This window comes from Gopherus evgoodei, chromosome 4, assembly GCF_007399415.2.
Source record: "Gopherus evgoodei ecotype Sinaloan lineage chromosome 4, rGopEvg1_v1.p, whole genome shotgun sequence".
Taxonomy (NCBI): Eukaryota; Metazoa; Chordata; order Testudines; family Testudinidae; genus Gopherus; species Gopherus evgoodei.
The window spans coordinates 84,195,245-84,214,259 of NC_044325.1; the positions used below are offsets into that span (position 1 = coordinate 84,195,245).

At 42.7% G+C, this 19,015-nt stretch overlaps 1 protein-coding gene across 1 annotated transcript in view; it reads right to left on the bottom strand.

Moving 5' to 3' along the window:
* The window catches only part of LDLRAD3 (low density lipoprotein receptor class A domain containing 3), a 267,822-nt gene extending 255,879 nt beyond the window's left edge, over positions 1-11,943 (bottom strand). Inside the window, exon 1 of the mRNA XM_030560032.1 lies at positions 11,819-11,943. Within this exon, the coding sequence (XP_030415892.1) occupies positions 11,819-11,852 (34 nt within the window). The 5' untranslated portion in view covers positions 11,853-11,943. The remainder of the gene's footprint in view (positions 1-11,818) is intronic.
* Positions 11,944-19,015: the final 7,072 nt, after the last annotated feature.

Genomic DNA, 19,015 nt, shown 5'->3' on the forward strand with positions numbered 1-19,015 from the left:
TCAGGCGAATCAATACCATCGTCTGACTACTCACTGTCACTTTGCAGCAGAAGGAATAGCTCCACTGCCATGCGTGCTGTGCTGGCAACATTCATCAGCAAGGTCCTCAGCAGCTCGGGCTCCATTTGTAACAGAAATCTCAGAAATCGCGCTGCAGACTCACAATGCAGCCAAACTGCTCGGAATGTGTAGCAAAGCACCACAGGGTGTCGGAACAGGAAGCAGAAAGACCCGCACCCTTCCGTCTCCTTCCCACAAGCCACAGCGCCAAAATGGGACGAGGTGCTCTGTGGGATAGCTGCCCAGAATGCACCACTCCCAACAGCGCTGCAAGTGCTGCAAATGTGGCCACACTGCAGCGCTGGTAGCTGTCAGTGTGGCCACACTGCAGTGCTGGCCCTACACAGCTGTATGAACACAGCTTTAACTACCAGCGCTGCAGAACTGTAAGTGTAGCCATGGCCTGAGCCCCTCTTTCCCTCACCTCACAGGTAACATGGGGTGGGGAGAGCAGGGAGGGTTGGATAGGGGACCTCTGGGGACTGGTTGGGGGTGGGGAACAGGGGGGATTGGATAGGGCACGGACGTTCCGGGGGGGGGGATGGTCAGGGGCAGAGAGCAGGATGCAGGAGTCCTGGGGGGCAGTTGGGGTGGGGAGCAGGGGGAGGTTGGATTGAGTGGGTGTTCCGGGGGGCTGGATAGGGGGTCAGGCCACGCCTCACTGTTTTAGGGAGGCATAGCCTTCCACAGCCTTCTCTACCCGGACCTCCATACAATTTCTGTATTCGATGTGGCCCTAGGGCCAAAAAGTTTGCCCACCCCGGTCTATGAGTAAGCTATATAATTGCTTAGATAAATGTATATAGATTAAATGTGTATATCCTCCTGGTTAGCAAAAGGAAACACCAAATTTAGTGTAAAGGCTACTAGTTGAAAATCAGTGTTTTAACAGTTACCAACTAATGAGAATCAACCTCTCTTTAGAAAAAAAACTTTAGTACAAATGCAAAATACAATTAAAATTCATTGAAGCCAAGGTTTTCTACTCACTGACTTAAATCATGAATTAATAGATTTAACTAAAGCAATTTAAATCAATTCAGAGAATCTAGGAGCCCTGACTTTCATCCCCCTTTGCTCTAACTAGACAATGCCCTCCTTGTTGATGACTACTAAAGAGACATTACCAAGGTCCATGGAGCCCAAAACATGACCTACAGAGTGAGCTTATAAATCAGAACAAGCAAGTACTGAGACACAAGAGGGAACAAGAAAAAAAGAAATTCAACAAAATAAAATAATCTGATAAGTTTCCATTCATATGCATCTGCTCTTGAATTTTATTGGCCAAACACACACAGGTCCTACACAAATTGAGAAATGGGGTGCATGCGGATCCCCTACAATTGAGGGGAGGGGGGAAGGGGGAAAACCAGAGCCCCTGGCATAGGGAGAAGGGACACGGGGGAATCCTGCAATGAGTAGGAAGGCCAGAGATGAATTTACAGTGGCCAAGGCACAAAATAATTGTTAGGAACCAGTTCTACCAGTAGGAATAGTATTTCTAGAGGAATTACTAACTTGAGGAGTGGTTTTGCATCCATAGGATTATTATTTGTACAACAGCACCTGGGGCCACAGCTGAGATCAAGGCTCCATTGTGTTAAGAGCTGTATAAACACATGGTAAAGAAAGAGTCCCTGACCCAGAAATTTTCTAATCTAACAGGTAGGACAGTCATCAGTTAGCAGAAGAAAGAGAGGGGAAGGAACCTGCCCAAGGTCACAGAGCAGATCATTTATGCAGCCAGAAAGAGAACCAGGCTCACTCAGTCCCAGTTCAGTGCTCTATCCATGGGACCACGCTGCTTCTCTCGATCTTCCATCTATGAGGATTCTGCAAGCAGTATGCACAACTCCACAACAAACACTGATAAAGCTCACAATCCCTCCATCTCCCCCTCTAAATTAGGAAAATCCTCCAATGCAGGAGCTGGCATGAAGGAAAGACCAATCAAACTCTATACAGGGACTAGAACTGGAACATTAAATGAACCTTAGCAGCCTGAGTTTACATACTTTAATCTTAAAATGGACCTACAGCGTACGCACCCCTGATTACTGCAGTACCATGCCACCTGCAACAGAGACTGAACCAAAATACTCTGGCAAACATTAAATGAAAACTGACTTTTCCCTCTCTGAACTGAGCTATTCCGCAACATGCTAACAAAGGCATCAAATTTGACCTGTTCCCAATTGGTGCAGTTCTCTTTCCATTTAGAATAATCTAGTTTCGTAAAACAAACATCAATCAGATTTCCAGAAACATTGTTTATGAAAACTGAAAATCCATATTTCAAGACAGATCCTCTCAGAGGACAATTTGCCTATGAAGCAGCTTCACAAGAGTAGACCTTCAAAGGGAGACCTAACAAAGCAAGCTCCCAGGTGGAAAAATACTAGTAAAAACTGAAAAAAACATTCCTTTTGCCTCTGCTGAAAAACAATACATTATACCATAATTGTATGTTTAATCCAAGATTACGAACAATTCACAAGTTTTAATAAATTAAGCTTTACGGCATGCCGTGTGGTGAGAGGAAGTATTGTATACATTTTATATCTGGGTAAACTGAGGCAGATGGCAATTATGGGACTTGCACAAGTACACACGCAGGACTTCTCCAACTCTGTCACTGACTTCATGTCAGATATATCATTTAAAAGGAAGCCCATCATTTAAAACTGACTTCACTTGACATATTTGATTGTTATCTTAGCATGTTCTGTCACAGCAGTTTTGCCAAAAAGGGATTAATTTTCCTTAGGACTCAAGAATTGTTTTTAAACTTAGAAGCCAGAAGTCTTTCTTCTCCTCTACCTTCAAATGACTGATGCTGAAATTGCTTTCTAGTCAAACTTCAGAAAATGTCACTTCAAACACATGCAATGAGCTGCTTGCTTACTATAGCCAGGACATCATCAGCTTCAATCTGTGCCAGGCACAACAACTGAATAATGACAACCTAAGGGATCACTCACCAGCTCACAAAACTGATTATTTGGCCTGCCATGGAGAAGGCACTAAAATTCAGAGTACTGTTCTAATTACCACAGACTGCAGTCCAGCAACAGAATTCTCAAGCATGCCAGGGTACTCCATTCCTGCATAAACAGACAACATAACCACACAAGGAACTTGTTAGAGTGAGACACTATCCTAGTGGGATTTGTTGGGTAAAAAATACATAAAATCTGTGTATAGGTGACAAATTAGGTTAATTTTGCATCAGGTCCTCCTAGACAGCAGCCGTAAATTGTCACAGAGTTGCAGATGCATCTCAATTGTACTGTTCTGAAAATGTAAGAAATGTAGGATATGCCACACCAGATCAGTCCATCAACTCCAATATCCCGCTGCCTCACAGTGGCCAATATCTGATGCTTCAGAAGACAGACTGCCTCTTCCCCATCAATACAGCTAGCCAATTTTGCAGTGCTAGCTATGAAGGCAAGCATTTCCTTCCTGGTTTTACTGGTGCTCAGTTTATGTCCAGAAGCATGACACTTTGCCCCATCAGACATAGGTACATATGTTACAGCAGTCTCATAAAATTATCCAGCTTTTTTTAATTTAGCCACCATACTTGACTTGATAGTCTCCCACTACACCAGACACAGATTGTGGTGAAGTTATTTTTTCATACCGCATATAATCAATGTTACCTACCAGCAATGTCATCTTGTGCTCTCTTTTTCTCATAGTACAGTGAAGATATACCTTATTCCTTGTCTTTCATAAGCAAAAGTGACCCTCTCACATTCATCAGAGGGGTAGTCGTGTTAGTCTGGATCTGTAAAAGCAGCAAAGAGTCCTGTGGCACCTTACAGACTAACAGACGTTTTGGAGCATGAGCTTTTGTGGGTGAATACCCACTTCGTCAGATGCATGTAGTGGAAATTTCCAGGGGCAGGTATATATATGCAGGCAAGCTAGAGATAATGAGGTAGTTCAATCAGGGAGGATGAGGCCCTGTTCTAGTAGTTGAGGTGTGAAAACCAAGGGAGGAGAAACTGGTTCTGTAATTGGCAAGCCATTCACAGTCTTTGTTTAATCCTGAGCTGATGGTGTCAAATTTGCAGATGAACTGAAGCTCAGCAGTTTCTCTTTGAAGTCTGGTCCTGAAGTTTTTTTGCTGCAGGATGGCCACCTTAAGGTCTTCTATAGTGTAGCCAGGGAGGTTGAAAGTGTTTTCCTACAGGTTTTTGTATATTGCCATTCCTAATATCTGATGTGTGTCCATTTATCCTTTTCCGTAGCGACTGTCCAGTTTGGCCGATGTACATAGCAGAGGGGCATTGCTGGCATATGATGACGTATATTACATTGGTGGACGAGCAGATGAATGAACCGGTGATGGTGTGGCTGATCTGGTTAGGTCCTGTGATGGTGTTGCTGGTGTAGATATGTGGGCAGAGTTGGCATCGAGGTTTGTTGCATGGATTGGTTCCTGAGCTAGAGTTACTATGGTGCAGTGTCACATTATATATAATCCTGTCACATTATACCTCTTCTTCCTACCAAGGTTCCTTGCTGCAAACTCCAGCCTCACAATCCTTTGCAGCTGGATGCAAGCCACTGTAGCACAATCATCCTGATTCCAATGACACAAAGTTCCAATGCCTCTGTGGCTGCTCATAGCTTTTCCAGTCAGCGGAAATTGACATGACTGTGGTTAAGTATCATTGCTGCTATTCAGAACCCCCTGAAGCTGCTGTGAAATTGTAATTGATGCTATTTTTGTCAATCTACTGCCGCTTAGAAAGTCTATTTGCAAGAGTGGAGTCAGAGACTGAAGCTATTCAGAGGCACCCACCCTCAACTGGGAAACACATCCTTTCTGGCTGCTAGGAGGCTCCTGTTAGGGACAAGAGGGTGGCGGAGAAGATAAGTTCATTTTCCCTTCCAGCAGCCCAAAAAGTAGAGGAATAACAATCTAGATAGACACAACCTAGGCTGTCTTCAAACTTCAGATTCCCAATAGCCAGGCCGTTAATATGAAAGGCATTGCCCTCAAGCAATGTTTAGGGACATCACCCTGACAGAAATTCCAATATCCACGGAAAGATTTTCTCTCCCACCACCAGAAGCTGGTTCAATAAAAGATATTACCTTACCTATCTTGTCTCTCTAATACCCTTCCAGGCAGTTGAAATAGGGCTTCTCAGCAGCATGCTGCCTTTCAACTACTTCCCATCCTTCATATCAGCTTTCGGCGAGCAGATTTATTTCTTCGGCAAATATTTCGAGCTCTGTTGCAGCACTTATTCCTTCTTTCCCACCAGCATGCTTGAGCAGGTGGCTTCTTGACTTGTACACAGTTACTGTCAGAATCTTTGTGAATTTTAAGTATGCTCCTTTGTTTATAAGCACAAAGCAAAGAAACAGAAATAGGGGGTAGAAGTACCCATAAATTTTAATAGGATGCCACCAAGGAATGCAAATATAATTTCAAGTCCATTCCAATGTTTTACAGAAGAGAGAAAACACATTTCAGAGACTACCATGTATGATTTTGTCCTTGTCAGCCAGGACAGTGAATAGGGATAACATTCACAAAAGTACTCCCACTCCTCTTCAAGTTATTATTCGAAAGCGACTTTCTATAATACTTAAGACTTCCGTATATCTTTTAATGTAACTACTCAAGACAAACAGATGATTCTAGATATTTGGTGGGGAAGGGGAACATGTGGCAATATGATAAAGATATAAGGGCTAGCTTACCGTATGCGCTATATGGGATTATCAGCCACAAAATTCCCCCTTACCAAAAAAAAAAAAAAAAAATCTCTGTGCAGTGCCTTGAAAGTCAGTATACATCAAAATCAACCTAAACAAATATTTTACATCTGTGTAATTGTGCACAAGTGTTCTAAGTTAATCTGCACTGTAAAGTTTAATACGCATTAATGTCACGTTTTACTTGCTAAGCAAGTCTCTGATTATGTTTTACAGAGTTCTCAAGTGCACAAATGTCTGCAATGCTAAAATCTGCGTGCACATGTTTTGAGTTTGTTCACTGGCAGTGCTCTGCTGATTCCAGCAGCATTAGCAATGGTGAAAGGGGAAAAAAAGAGTTAAAGACAGGGCCTGCTCAGTCAGTTGACTACATTTTTAGTAAACATGCATATCATATGTAAAGGTTGTTCAACAGGGAAGTCGTAAAATTGGAACTTGGCATCTAAGACTGGACACACAGGAATCTCAGTTGTGAATGGCATTCTAACTTTCCAGCTCTCTAAGGTTTTCACATTTCCAAGACCTGCATCACATCAACAGTACAGGCAGGCTTTAAAGGGCTTTTTATCATGAAAAACAAGAATTCTCACTTGTTTTTTCCCCAAGTTTACATTTAACCCTGAAAAATATGATCAAAGAGAACTCTACATTTACTTACATTAAGCACCAGTGATTCATGCAATCTCTGATCGTTTGCTCTTCTCAGCTGGAGAAGAAACACTGGATTAAAAAACCAATGATTTTACATCTAGACTTGCTTGAAGAGGCCTAAAACATCCAGACAGAACACACCACAGCAATAGACAGGCTCAAAATTCAGGTACGGCTAATATTTCATTTAGACTCCATCTACACAGAAAAGTTTTACTAGCTATACAGGTATAACCCCATGTGGACACTCATTTCAGTTTAGCCTATGCAACTTGGGAAGGAGTTTAAGCTAAATGGAAAAAGCCACTTTTCTACCAGTATAAGAGCGTCCACATAGGAGGTTATAGCTGTATAACCAGTAAAACTTTCCCATGTAGGTAAGATCTAAGAGTGTCTACACAGGGCGTTACACTAGTATGACTATACTGGTTTAAATTCACATCCTAGGCTATACTGAAAAAACAAAACACCCTAACCTTTCCTCTGTAGATAAGGCCTTACCTGACCAGAGGCAACATTTGGGCCAAGTACAGGACTTTAAAGATTAACATTTGTTTTGCTAATCTTCACTGACACAATCAAAGTTTACAGCCATTCTTGCGAGCTCTCTGGAACAAGAACTTAAATCAGCCATTCATAAATTTACTGGGATTTCTATGCCCCCAGAAGTTCCAAGTTTCCCTTACCTGCATCCCAAAAGATGGCAGTTATAGAAAAGCCACTTTAACCAATTATCAAAAACTAAAATTCAAGAGAAGACTAGGGGCTAGGGAAAAAATACATCCTCCCTGTGGGAAGACTGCAGGGGAGTCAACAGAGCAGAGGTTCTCAGACTTTTGTGCTGATGACCCCTTTCACACAGCAAGCCTCTGAGTATAACCTCCCCTTACACATTAAAAACTTTTAATATATTTAACACCATTATACATGCTAGAGACAAAGCAGGGTCTGAGGTGGAGGCTGACATCTCGCGACCCCCCATGTAATAACCTTGTGACCCCCTGAGGGGTCCCGACCTCCAGTTTGAGAACCCCTGATATAGAGAGAGGAAGAAACATTTACCAAAAAAACAAAAATCCAATATTCTGCTCTTCAAAAGAAAATCTGAACACATTACAGGTATTCCACAAAATATTTTTAGAAAGCTCTTTGAATGTTAACTACCATTTTATACCAACATAAGTCAGAGGCTCCGGTTAAATAACTGAAGGGAAACTGCTGCACAGCCACCATAGTGGATTTATGCAGACTACAGACAGAAATCTGAAGTACTAGCTCCCATAAGAAAGATCACTCTTATTTGCCCCTGTGCTCATGAAGAAAAGGTAGGCATGAGAGCAGATGAGAAGGGGGTGGGGGCAGAAAAACACACACAAAAAATGAGACTGATACTAATCTGTTAAAATGAAACAGGCCCTTATTCTGCAGCACAGACCCTCCATGGCCTCACACATGTTGACACACTGGCTATATTAGGAATATGACTACTTTTAGTACATGGAGATACGCATATTACTAGGAGTAATTAAATTAGACACATTTTGGCAACACTACCAGAGTATAATGGCACGTAACTGGATGAAGCCAATGTAATTTAAATGCACACACCCAAGTGTTGTCTGAAGGTTTCTAACAGATCAACTGCTGGGGCAATAATAATAATAAAGAAAAGCTAAGTCTGTGCAAAAACTACTCATGAGCCACAAAATGTTACAAGTCTCAGGAGTTCAAACAGCACAAAGTTGTATTGTTCCTTCCTCATTTTTAAGGCTTCTTCTTAAAGGGGAAGAGTCCTTTACACGGGCAAGCATTAGCTGCAGGGTAGGTATTGGTAGCTGCCCATTTAAGTGCAAACCACATCAATCTGTTTTATCAAAGAAGTGATGAAATTTGATAAATAACAGTTTCACTCTGATGACAGATGCTCTGAGAAAAATTAAGCATGATCTTCTGGATTTCACCCATTATGTGTCATCACTTCAGATGCCCCATCATCAAGAAGCAATTCAGTAACACACATGGCAACATGAAGCCAAGCCCCACTTACACTTCTACCAAAATACTCTGGAAAAGTGCCTGCTAAGATTATGTTGCAGAAATAATTTACACCTGCAGCAGAGCAGCAAAAAGCTTAATCCAACATCAAGTCATTCAGATACAGTCAGATGCTTGACCCATTCTCTGTGCATGTTTCACCTATTTCCCTAGCACAGCATTCTGGGCTACTCCCCAATAAGGTTTGCTGTTGGAACCTGTGATCTTTTAGTAAACATTAATTTAATACTTTAACCTATAACAGGCATGCTGAGTTATTACACTATTCACTGAACAGGTAGGCAATAGATTCCTACTTGAGTTTTTTGGAAGATGGAAACATGACATGCCAACTCAAAATGCCCCCTTCCTGCATTTGTCAAGTAATTTGTCTTACCATGATGGGCAGTGTAACTCAGAAGATCCAACTTAAATGCCCTGCTCTGTCACAGGACTTCTTACCTTAGTGCTTCTCAAAGCCAGTCCACCACTTGTTCAGGGAAAGCCCCTAGCAGTCCGGGCCAGTTTGTTTACCTGCCGCATTGGCAGACTCAGCCGATCACGGCTCCCACTGGCCGCAGTTCGCCGCTCCAGGCCAATGGAGCAGCCAGCACATCCCCCGGCCCGCGCCACTTCCTCCATTGGCCTGGAGCAGCAAACCGCGGCAAGTGGGAGCTGTGATCGGCCAAACCTGAGAACATGGCAGGTAAACAAACCAGCCTGGCCAGCCAGGGGCTTTCCCTGCACAAGCGGCAGCCTGACTTTGAGAAGCACTGTCCTATGTGACCTGCGGCGACTCATTTAGGGGGAAAGATATTTAAAAGCACCAAAGAATTTAGACACACAAGTCAATTGGATGTTGACCCACTGATTTGTGTGTTTAAATCCCTTTGACACTTTTGACTGTCTCCTAAATCTGTCTCAGATCCCCATCTGTGAAATGGGAACAATACAGTCGCCCCAGAAGGATATTGTGAGAATAAATACATTAAAAGTCTGTGATTCACTCTGATACTTTAAAGGTTGCTGCCACATGAGGAAGATGCACACCTCCACCAGGTATGACCTTCAGTAATTAATTTGTAGTGAAAGAAGTGCCATGGCTCAAGCAATTTTCTTACATTCATAACTGACGCAGCAAGCCCTGGCACAAATTAAGCAATGACTACCTTCCATCTTTATGATGCTATAGCTCAAGTACTGCCAATACTTCTAAACCTGGAAAAACAGTAACATCCTAAGAAATAGCTTCGGTATCATATTAGAATCAGCAATACATGCACTGAACCAAATTCCTTTCCATCTTGCTTGGTCTCATCATTTTGTAAAACATATCACGTGCAGGGTGCATTTGATTTAAATCAATTTGATTTAAATCACTAGTCAGGAAGACTCGATTTAAGCATGGTTTTCTACATAAAAGTACATTCTTGTTGGTTGTTATACCTTAATCCGTATTCTTCACAACTCAGAAATAGATGTAGGTTTCATTTTTAGAAGATACACAATATACATTTTTAAACAGTGATTTATTTTGAAAACTTTTCAGATTAGTTTTACAGCTATATCAGAAAATATATAACCAATCATTTGGTTATTATTTATGAAGTCACTGGGAGGTGAACTATCTCCAATTCAACAGGTTAATCATTAATATTTGGAGGATTTTCTTGCCATGCCGTATTAGGAAGAGAATATCACTAGACATTTAAATTGTTTTATTTAACTAAAACAACAACATTAAGTATTCTGGATTTTTTTTTCTTCAACAGCAAACATATAATATTTTAACAAAACAAGCATATGTCCCTCACTTCTCACATTTATCTCCAGACTTCTTCTCCTTGTCCAGATCTATTCCGCCCCTAACAATCTTCTGTTCATTAAACTTTTTGAAACTTTGTACTTTCAGAGAGAAGTACGGGATTGACTTTGTGTACACAAATTTGCAGAGTGACAATAGAGTTTAGGTCTGTTATTTCTCACCTCTATACATTATTTATTTATTTATAACCATTTTTGCTGTTAACAAGCATGTTATCTCTAGAGACACAAAGCCACAGTTTGATAACTGCAAAACAAAGCATCTCCAGCAGTATATTCTAGACTGAGCACTAAGTCCCATAGGGTAAATAGAAAGATTAACCTAAATAATCTACACAGAAGACCCTGTAACTCCATAAAATTGGGTCCCTAATCCATGAACTATTGGAACTCATTTACAAAACTTTTCTTAAACATGACATGAATAAATTGCCTCATACTATAGAATTAGAATTTACAATCCCTACTCCATGATGAGATCTCTCTGAGCTATAATGCATCTTAATTAAAATGATCTCGAGAGGTTTTTTTCCTCAAAAAGCATTTAAACAAAATGATCTGATTTAAATTTTAAAAAAAACTGACTTTTTGTTTTTTAAATTGCTGATTTTTATCCACCCTGATCATGAGGCTTGCCAGCCCTACCATACACTTTTAGGCTTTCAGACAGTAAGCTCTGTAGAACAGGGCCTTCAGTAGGCACTGCAAGGTACAGCATACAGTCATGACCCTCTATAAACGTGCCCATGCTGGTTGGTATCTTGTTGCATGAGAGCATGGCCCAGACAGCTCTGCAACAGTGCCCCACTAACAACATGCACACAGGAACAGCTTTTTTCCTAACCTTACTGAATCCAAGGGCCAAACTCCAGATGCAGAAGACAAATTCCTGACCCCTCTCCTCCCCTCCTTGCTCTCAACCCAAGGTCTAGGACTGCCGCTTCAAGCCACAAGTGACAGCTCGGGAAAACCACACCAGGGCAGCACAGGGACCAAAGTAGCTCAGCCACCGACCCCAACTCCTCAGGGGCAGAAGCAACCTAGTCTGCTGGCTCCATGCATCCAGAAGTGAGGAGAAAGTCCTAGCTAAGGCGGTGGTCCAATGCTCAGAGCGCAGCCTGCAACACGCCGCTCATGGGAGGAAACCCCCTGCCCATTGTGTACATACACCTTCCTCTCCTCTTGCTAGACCACACAAGGCGCAACAAGGAGGCGAATACACTGCAAACAGCCCTTCTTCCCCCGCCCCAGCCTGGTACATGGGAGTGGGGGCAGCCTCCACTGCACCTCCCCCGCCTGGTGCATGGGCGGGGGGGGCAGCCTCAACTGCACCTCCCCCGCCCCAGCCTGGTGCATGGGAGGGAACAGTCTCCACTGCTGCACACACACCCCAACCCGATACGCACTGGGAGGGGGCGGTACCCACGGCCCCCTCCCCCCAGAGCCCAGCCCGCGCGAGCCCGGGGAAGGAGCCAGTGCTGCCGCCCCGCTCACCCTCACTCACCCGCCGAGCCCAGCAGCAGCCACAGCAACCACATGGCCCCGCGCCGGCCGCTCCGCAAACTTTCCTTTCTGCCTGCTCGGTGCGCGAGCCAGTCTCCGCCCGAACCCGACCCAGACGCTGCGGGCCTGGGCGGGGCGGGAGGGGGAGAGGAGGGCGGAGCCGGGGGCGGGGTCCGCCGCGCAGCCACAGAGCGCCGCAACCCTGGCCGGGACCCTGGCTGCGGGCCTCCTCACGCGGCTCCTTGCCCGGTGCCCCTCTCTCCCTCTTCCCCTGCTGGCGCACCTGGGGCGGAGATTCCCGCCCAGGCATGCACCGGACCAGGGAGCAGAGGCTGTTGTTCCTCCTGCACCCCAGCCGGCCACGCAGTGAGGGGAGTTAGCATTGCACCCGGTTTCCTAGCCTGGTGCATGCATGGGTAGTTACCAGTTACCCGTGCATGCATGGGTAGTTACCAGTTACCCATGCTCCCCAACTTGCTGCACACACGAGGGGATCATTACACCCTCTCCTCCCCTGTCTGGTGCACACACTGGCAGAGAGAGGTAACAGTGCATCTTCTCCCTGCCCCAGGGACCAGGGAGCTGCCATTGCAACTCCTGTCTTCCCGGATTATTCAGAGCCTAGGGCCTACCTCAAACTCCCATCAAGCAAGGCCAGCTTTAGGTCCTCTGAATTGGACCCTGCGCACTGTGCACTAAAGAAGAGGCCTAACTTAGGCGCCTCTTTAATTTTTACTCACCCAGCGGTGCTCTGGGTCTTTGGCGGCGGGTCCTTCACTTGCTGTGGGTCTTCGGTGGCAGGTCCTTCAGTGCCGTGGAAGACCCAGAGCTTTGCCGGGTGAGTCATCCCTGCAGGGGCCCCATCAAAACTATTCAAATTTGGCCCCGCACTTCCTAAAGCCAGCTCTGTGATCAAGGAACTATTGTCCAGTTCTTTTCCTGTCACTCACCCAGCAAACACACTATCTCTGTGACCAGATATTACAGTGATGGGCGTTACAGAAATGCATGTAATAATAATAGCTGCAGACACAAAAACCATAGCAAGCAACTCTACTGCTGTACACAGTGCTCATTCTAAGCATGTGGTTCCTAGCTGTACTCACATTGTGTTCACACATTTCCCCTATCACATACAAACAAGTAATATGCTGCCACCCATGTTCACACTTAAAGAGAAAAGTGGCTTATACACAATTACAAGCTAAGCTGAAATGATGGTAATTGTGTGTGTGTGTTGCCAGTGATTTAGGGTGTTTTGTGTAAATCCCCAACTCCTGGAAACATTTTTGAGCTTGAGGTTAATAATACTGATTCTTCCAGTAACACATTGTAGTAATATCTAGGCATTGATAGTAATTAAGTCCTTGTTAACTTATTTTGGGCCAGATCCTATTGCCCAAGGAACAGCTGGAATGGATGCATGGCAAGAGGCAGCAAGTCCACACCCCTTGTGCCTCTGGTAGCACACCTGCATGAATGGGTCCTTGTACTGCAGCCTGGAAAGGGGGGCAGAACTAAAGTCAAATAGTCTCCCACAGTTCATGTTCTGTCTCTTTTTCACAGTTAGTTAAGGCATTGAACTGGCTGTCAGCGTCCTGACACCTCAAAGCTGTTAGCCACCCTAGAACTCTCCTCTGGGCTAAGCCAGCCCTTCCTTTGCCTTTCAGGTTAATGGTAGCTGTACCCTAAACCACTTTGAAGTGTTCCCTTGTAGTGTCCAGCCCCTTCTCCACTTAACACTCACAGTAATACCAGGTCTGCTGTACGCAAGGGAACCAGCCTATATGATTCAACTCAGGATCCTCTCCCAGTATTATACCACAGCACTGAGATATATTAATAGTGAAAACAACAATAAGTTTATCATCAAAGATTCTAGAGACAGTGAGTAAGAATAATGGAAACAAAATTGTTACACATAAAACATGGTATCTAGAGACTAACTTTAACTTAACAGGCTAAACTCCAAGATAAAGAAGTTTGTCTCACCCCAAATGTCCTTTGCAGTATTTCATCCAGCACAGGTTGAAATCTTGTTTTCATGAATGTAAATGCACTGCTGGATTACCTTCTAGGTGCAGGATAAGGGGATGTCTTCCTTGCCTTCTCCTTATATCCCCAAAAGTTCATTGTCTGAACCCAGAATCAGGATGATCCCCTGTGGTTTATTCTCTGGTGTGCTGCCTCCCTGTTAATTTCACATCCCCTGCCTTGACTTCCTATGTAAAGAGGGTTACCAGTGTGTTGGCTTACAACGCTTAATTACATGCTGACAGAGAGACAAGTGAATAAACATCTTTTCTCTCACAGAAAACCTGTTTGTCAACTCTGCCTTGATAAAGACTTTAGAACATATTTTCAGTATACATACATACCTCCTTATTTATTATCTGTACATATGCTTCACAACAATATTATTGACCAGTATGACCCTGGCTTTCTAATAAGAGTTTATACAACATGCTTTGGTGAACCAGAATGTACCTAACCAGGATCAGGATATTCTTGTAACCTCCTTGCCAGTTGGCACTGGGGGGTTCCTGGGTCACACTAACTTCTTAAAGAACCTTTCCTCTCCACCTGTCTTCCTGGCATCACTGGAAAATAACAGATTTTATCATTATAACCAGTCAAACAAAGATAGACTGTGGCACTTACAGTCCTTGTGAAGTACAGTCAGGGTCACCTAACCTGAGCTTTAGGAATCTGTAATGCCTTTCCATAATATATTTATAGCTGCAGTTTAAGGGCCTAATTGGATCCTACTGAAATCCTTGGCTTCAAAGGGAGCAGGAGCAGGCCTGTTTTAGGAAGGTAGATTGTCACTCTGGAACAAGTAGGAATTAAAAGACCAGCATTAGTTCACAACTCCATTTTGATCTCTATTGCTTTCCTGGAAAAACTGTTGCTCTTATTCATTAAGAAAATTGATACCTTTCAAGTCAGGAAGTATTCCTGCATGTGTAGTAGGTAGGTGAATAAATTTGCATGTGTGTTATAAACTTTAACTTTCAGAAAAGCTCACAGGGTACATTTAATAGTTGCAGAGAATGCTGAGTGCACAAGTTCTTCTGGCTAAGAAGTCAGTTTACAAGAGCCAAAAACTGCCAAATTATTTCTAAAAATGTCTTCAAATAATCAGCACAAAAATAGTGCTGGGTACAGGCTGAGTTCTTGTAATTGGTGTTTAATAGAGTCAGACTAGCTTGTGGGCTAGAGATTTATTGATGAGGATTTCACATTATTTGGAAAGATTACTGTGTTTTGTTATTTAAAATAAGAGTTCTATTTTAATAGCTAATCTTTAACATTTGTTACTGTGACGTTGTGCAGTCTATATGGTTTTATAAAAATTTAATAATAAGTAAATATAATGTAACCGAGATACGCTTCATGCAAAAGGCTTCTTGTAAAGGTATCATTACAAAGCTTATAATCTACTGAGTGTAATCATCCTATTTGTATAAATGTACCACTCTTATATCTGAAACTAGAAATATGAAATATAACTCTGAGGGCCTATTGTAATTATGTAAAGTGTGGACCATTAATGGTGGTTTGGAATCTTCATGACTTCCAAAAACTAGGACCATTGTCTGCAAATGGCTGTGTTTTACCTGTAATTCTTCCTGTATAGGCATGTGCTGGCAAGCGGGTAATGAAGTCTTGCAGTGACATGTGATCATGTCACCTGAACTGGAATCCATTTTTTACCTTGTGTCTTTCCATTGAGAAGGACGGGGTGGGAACTCAGAGAGGGACACAAGGATTCGTGCTTTATGCAAAAGATCTATAAAGGAATGGAAGAGAACAAAGGGAGGGAGGAGCCATCATGAAGAATCCACTAGCTACCACCTAAACTGAGACAAGAGATGTATCGGGGAAAGAATTGTGCCCAGGCCTGGAAGGTGTCCAGTCTGAGAAAAAACTTATTGAAACATCTCTGAGGGTGAGATTATCTGTATTCAGTTTGCTTAGACATAGATTTACATGTTTTATTTTATTTTGCTTGATGAGTTACTTTGTTCTGTCTGTTACTACTTGGAACCACTTAAATCCTACTTTCTGTATTTAATAAAATCACTTTTTACTTATTAGTTAACTCAGAGTATGTATTAATATCAGGGGAGTAAACAACTGTGCATATCTCTCTAACAGTGTTATAGAGGGTGAACAATTTATAAGTTTACCCTGCATAAGCTTTATACAGGGTAAAACGAATTTACTTGGGTTTAGACCCCATTGAGAGTTGGGCATCTGAGTACTAAAGACGAGCACACTTTTCAGGTAAACCTGCAGCTTTGGGGCAAGTAATTCAGACCCTGGGTCTGTGTTGGAGCAGACGGGAGTGTCTGGCTTAGCAAGACAGGGTCCTGGAGTCCTAAACTGGCAGAGAACACAGAAGCAGAGGTAGTCTTGGCACATCAGGTGGCAGCTGCCAGGGGGTTTCTGTGATCCAACCCATAACAGTTACCTCTTGAATGCATCTTTAACCCTTAATAGGAAATTCCCAAGGGGATGTCAACTCGACAACAAGTTAATTCCGACAGCTGATGACTGTTTCTCTGTACCAGAGATGAGGAGGGGTTTCCACCACTGGGAAGTTTGGCTGGGTTAGTGCTGCAGGAAGTGCGAGGTCTGTCCATCTGCCAGACCACTCCTATGCCACAACTTACATGCCCCTGCCCTGTGCTCCCCATGAGACCATTTTTCACCCTTCTGCTGGCTCCAAACGACTCTCCCAGGCCAGCAAAAGAAAGTAACAGTATATCTCAGCTGCTCGGGCCAGAGATGGAGAACAAGAAGCATGAAAGCCAGAGAAGTTTCATGCAGGGATATGGGGCCAGCAGTACAATGAGGTGGGCAGGAGCCTCTTTCAGCATTGACCAAGAAAAAGAGTTTCCATGGTCATTGGAGAGAGCGGGCTGGGAGTAGGAGAAAGGGAGGCAAGAGAGGTTCTAGGGCTGTGAATGAGTTTCTTCCTCTTCACCCTTCAGTACAATGCTCCTGTTCCTGCTCCTAATTAACTCAAGGGCAAAACTCCCATTGGGTTCTATAGGAGCAAGAACAAGTCCGATACAGTTAAAGGAGTGGATTTCCAGTGAAGCAGGAATCAACACATTTTCTAGAGATTCTTCACCCCACCCACCAGTTTATCAGCTGCAATTTATTCTGATCCACCTTGACATGGTATGAACTGATTACAAATAATGGAAAATGAGTGGTGTCTTCTGGTTAAGATGCAGGGCTGGTACTCAATTAATGCAATCTGTGTTCAATGTCCAACTCTGCTACAGACTTCCCGTGTGACCAGTTTCCTGATGAAACTGGTAGATAACACCACTCCCCTAGCTCACAAGGATGTTGTAAGGATAAGCCCGTAAATACTTCAGGGTGCTCAGTATGTACATGGATCCTCAATGTACAGTAGCAGCACTGGGTATCAGGAATAGGGGAACATAGTCAAAAATATAGTAAGAAACTATATACAGTATAAAGATAAATCCATATTCTCCACTCAGTTTCATGGGTGCTGCTCCCATTATCTTCACCGGCAATTAACTCATATAACAGAGCGGATTAGCCTATATTCTCAACTTTAGTAAACAGATTGGCTAGATGTATATGAGAAAGTTACATAGGCAGGTATTATAACTTTGTGCAATTTTAGTTAAAGGCTATAGAAAGAAATTTTCTCAGAATCAGACATGTAGGGAAAGCACATTGAGGTGCTACTGGCCATAGTTTTTAGTGTTCCTTTTACTATTCTAAACAGATACATGTGTTTTTTCCTGAGGGATTTTTCCCAAGTGCAGCTTCTGTGTCTGCCTGCAATGAAGTCATCATAATCCTCTAGTTCTAAACATCTCAGTGTGTTGACGTAAAATACCATTTAATACTATTAAGTGGGATTAAGTGATTATGATGTCTGTGTGGCTCATTTTGCAGCACTTTTATCTCTGGAAGGTTATGAATTAACATCCCACACCAGGGCTAGGTTTCGTACACAATACTAAAATGGGGTGGTGTATGATTAGATATTAAACCAAGGCCTCTTCTGTCTTTTCAAGTGGCTATCTTCATGGAAGTTAAAGAACTCATCATGGCATTTTTCAGGATAAACAAGGTGTTTCTCTCAGTGATCCCCTCTCTTGTAAAATAGGATATATTTCCTAAGGCTGTGTTCATAGTTAGAGCAGGGGAATGGGTGTTAGGATTTCTGGGTACTATGTGAAGCTCGCCACTGATTTTCTGTGCAGCTGTGGGCTATTTGTAAAATGGAGTTACCTCCCAGGGGTGTTGTGAGGCTTAATTCTCGAATGTTTGTAAAGTTCTTTGAGATCCACAGAAGAAAGGTACCATATAAGTGAAAGTTATTGTTATTAACTTCCACATTTTCCTACAAAATTATATTAAACCTTTCAGGACATTTTGAATATGAAAAGGCACTAATCTGTTACTGTAAGCATAAAGGGTTTGGTCTTGAAAGGTGCCAAATGCCCTCACCGGCCATTGGCAATGCTGTAGATCTTCATTAATGCTTGACTAAGGACTAATCACATGGCATGTTCTTCAAGAGAACTTGAAATCCATGGGTATTGAGGGCACTCAACACTTGGGAAGACCAAGCCCCAAATATAGTATTGATAACCTGTTTCTAACCACCAGACTTTGCATGACTCATTTAGTTTAATTTATCATAATCCAGAAGTTTAGACTGGTTTGATATGCAGGAAAAAAAATATATATATACTAATGTCTCCAAATACAATCTAAACCTTCTGGCTTCACTTGGGAGGCAGTATTCCGGAAAAAAACAAAATAATTCTGGTCATTTATATGAGCTCAGGCATCAGGCGTGCTGGCAGGATTGATGGAAATGAAAATTCAGGGTTATGTTAATTAAGGACAAAAACTTGTAATAATATACTGCAGTGCTTTATAAATGACTAGCTGCCACTTAGACAAGTCAGCAAGTTTGGCACTGTGCTTAGCAACAGCTTTGTGATGCATTCAAAATAGTAATAATCTTGTTTTTAATATATCATGGCAAAATGATAAATGTAGGTCCCAAAAACCATCTATAAAATAATAAATGCTAATGATTAAGATTAAGTTAAACATGAACATTAGCATATTGGCATGTATCCATTTACCCATTAGAATTCCTCATCATTATGGCTGTCTAAAGTTT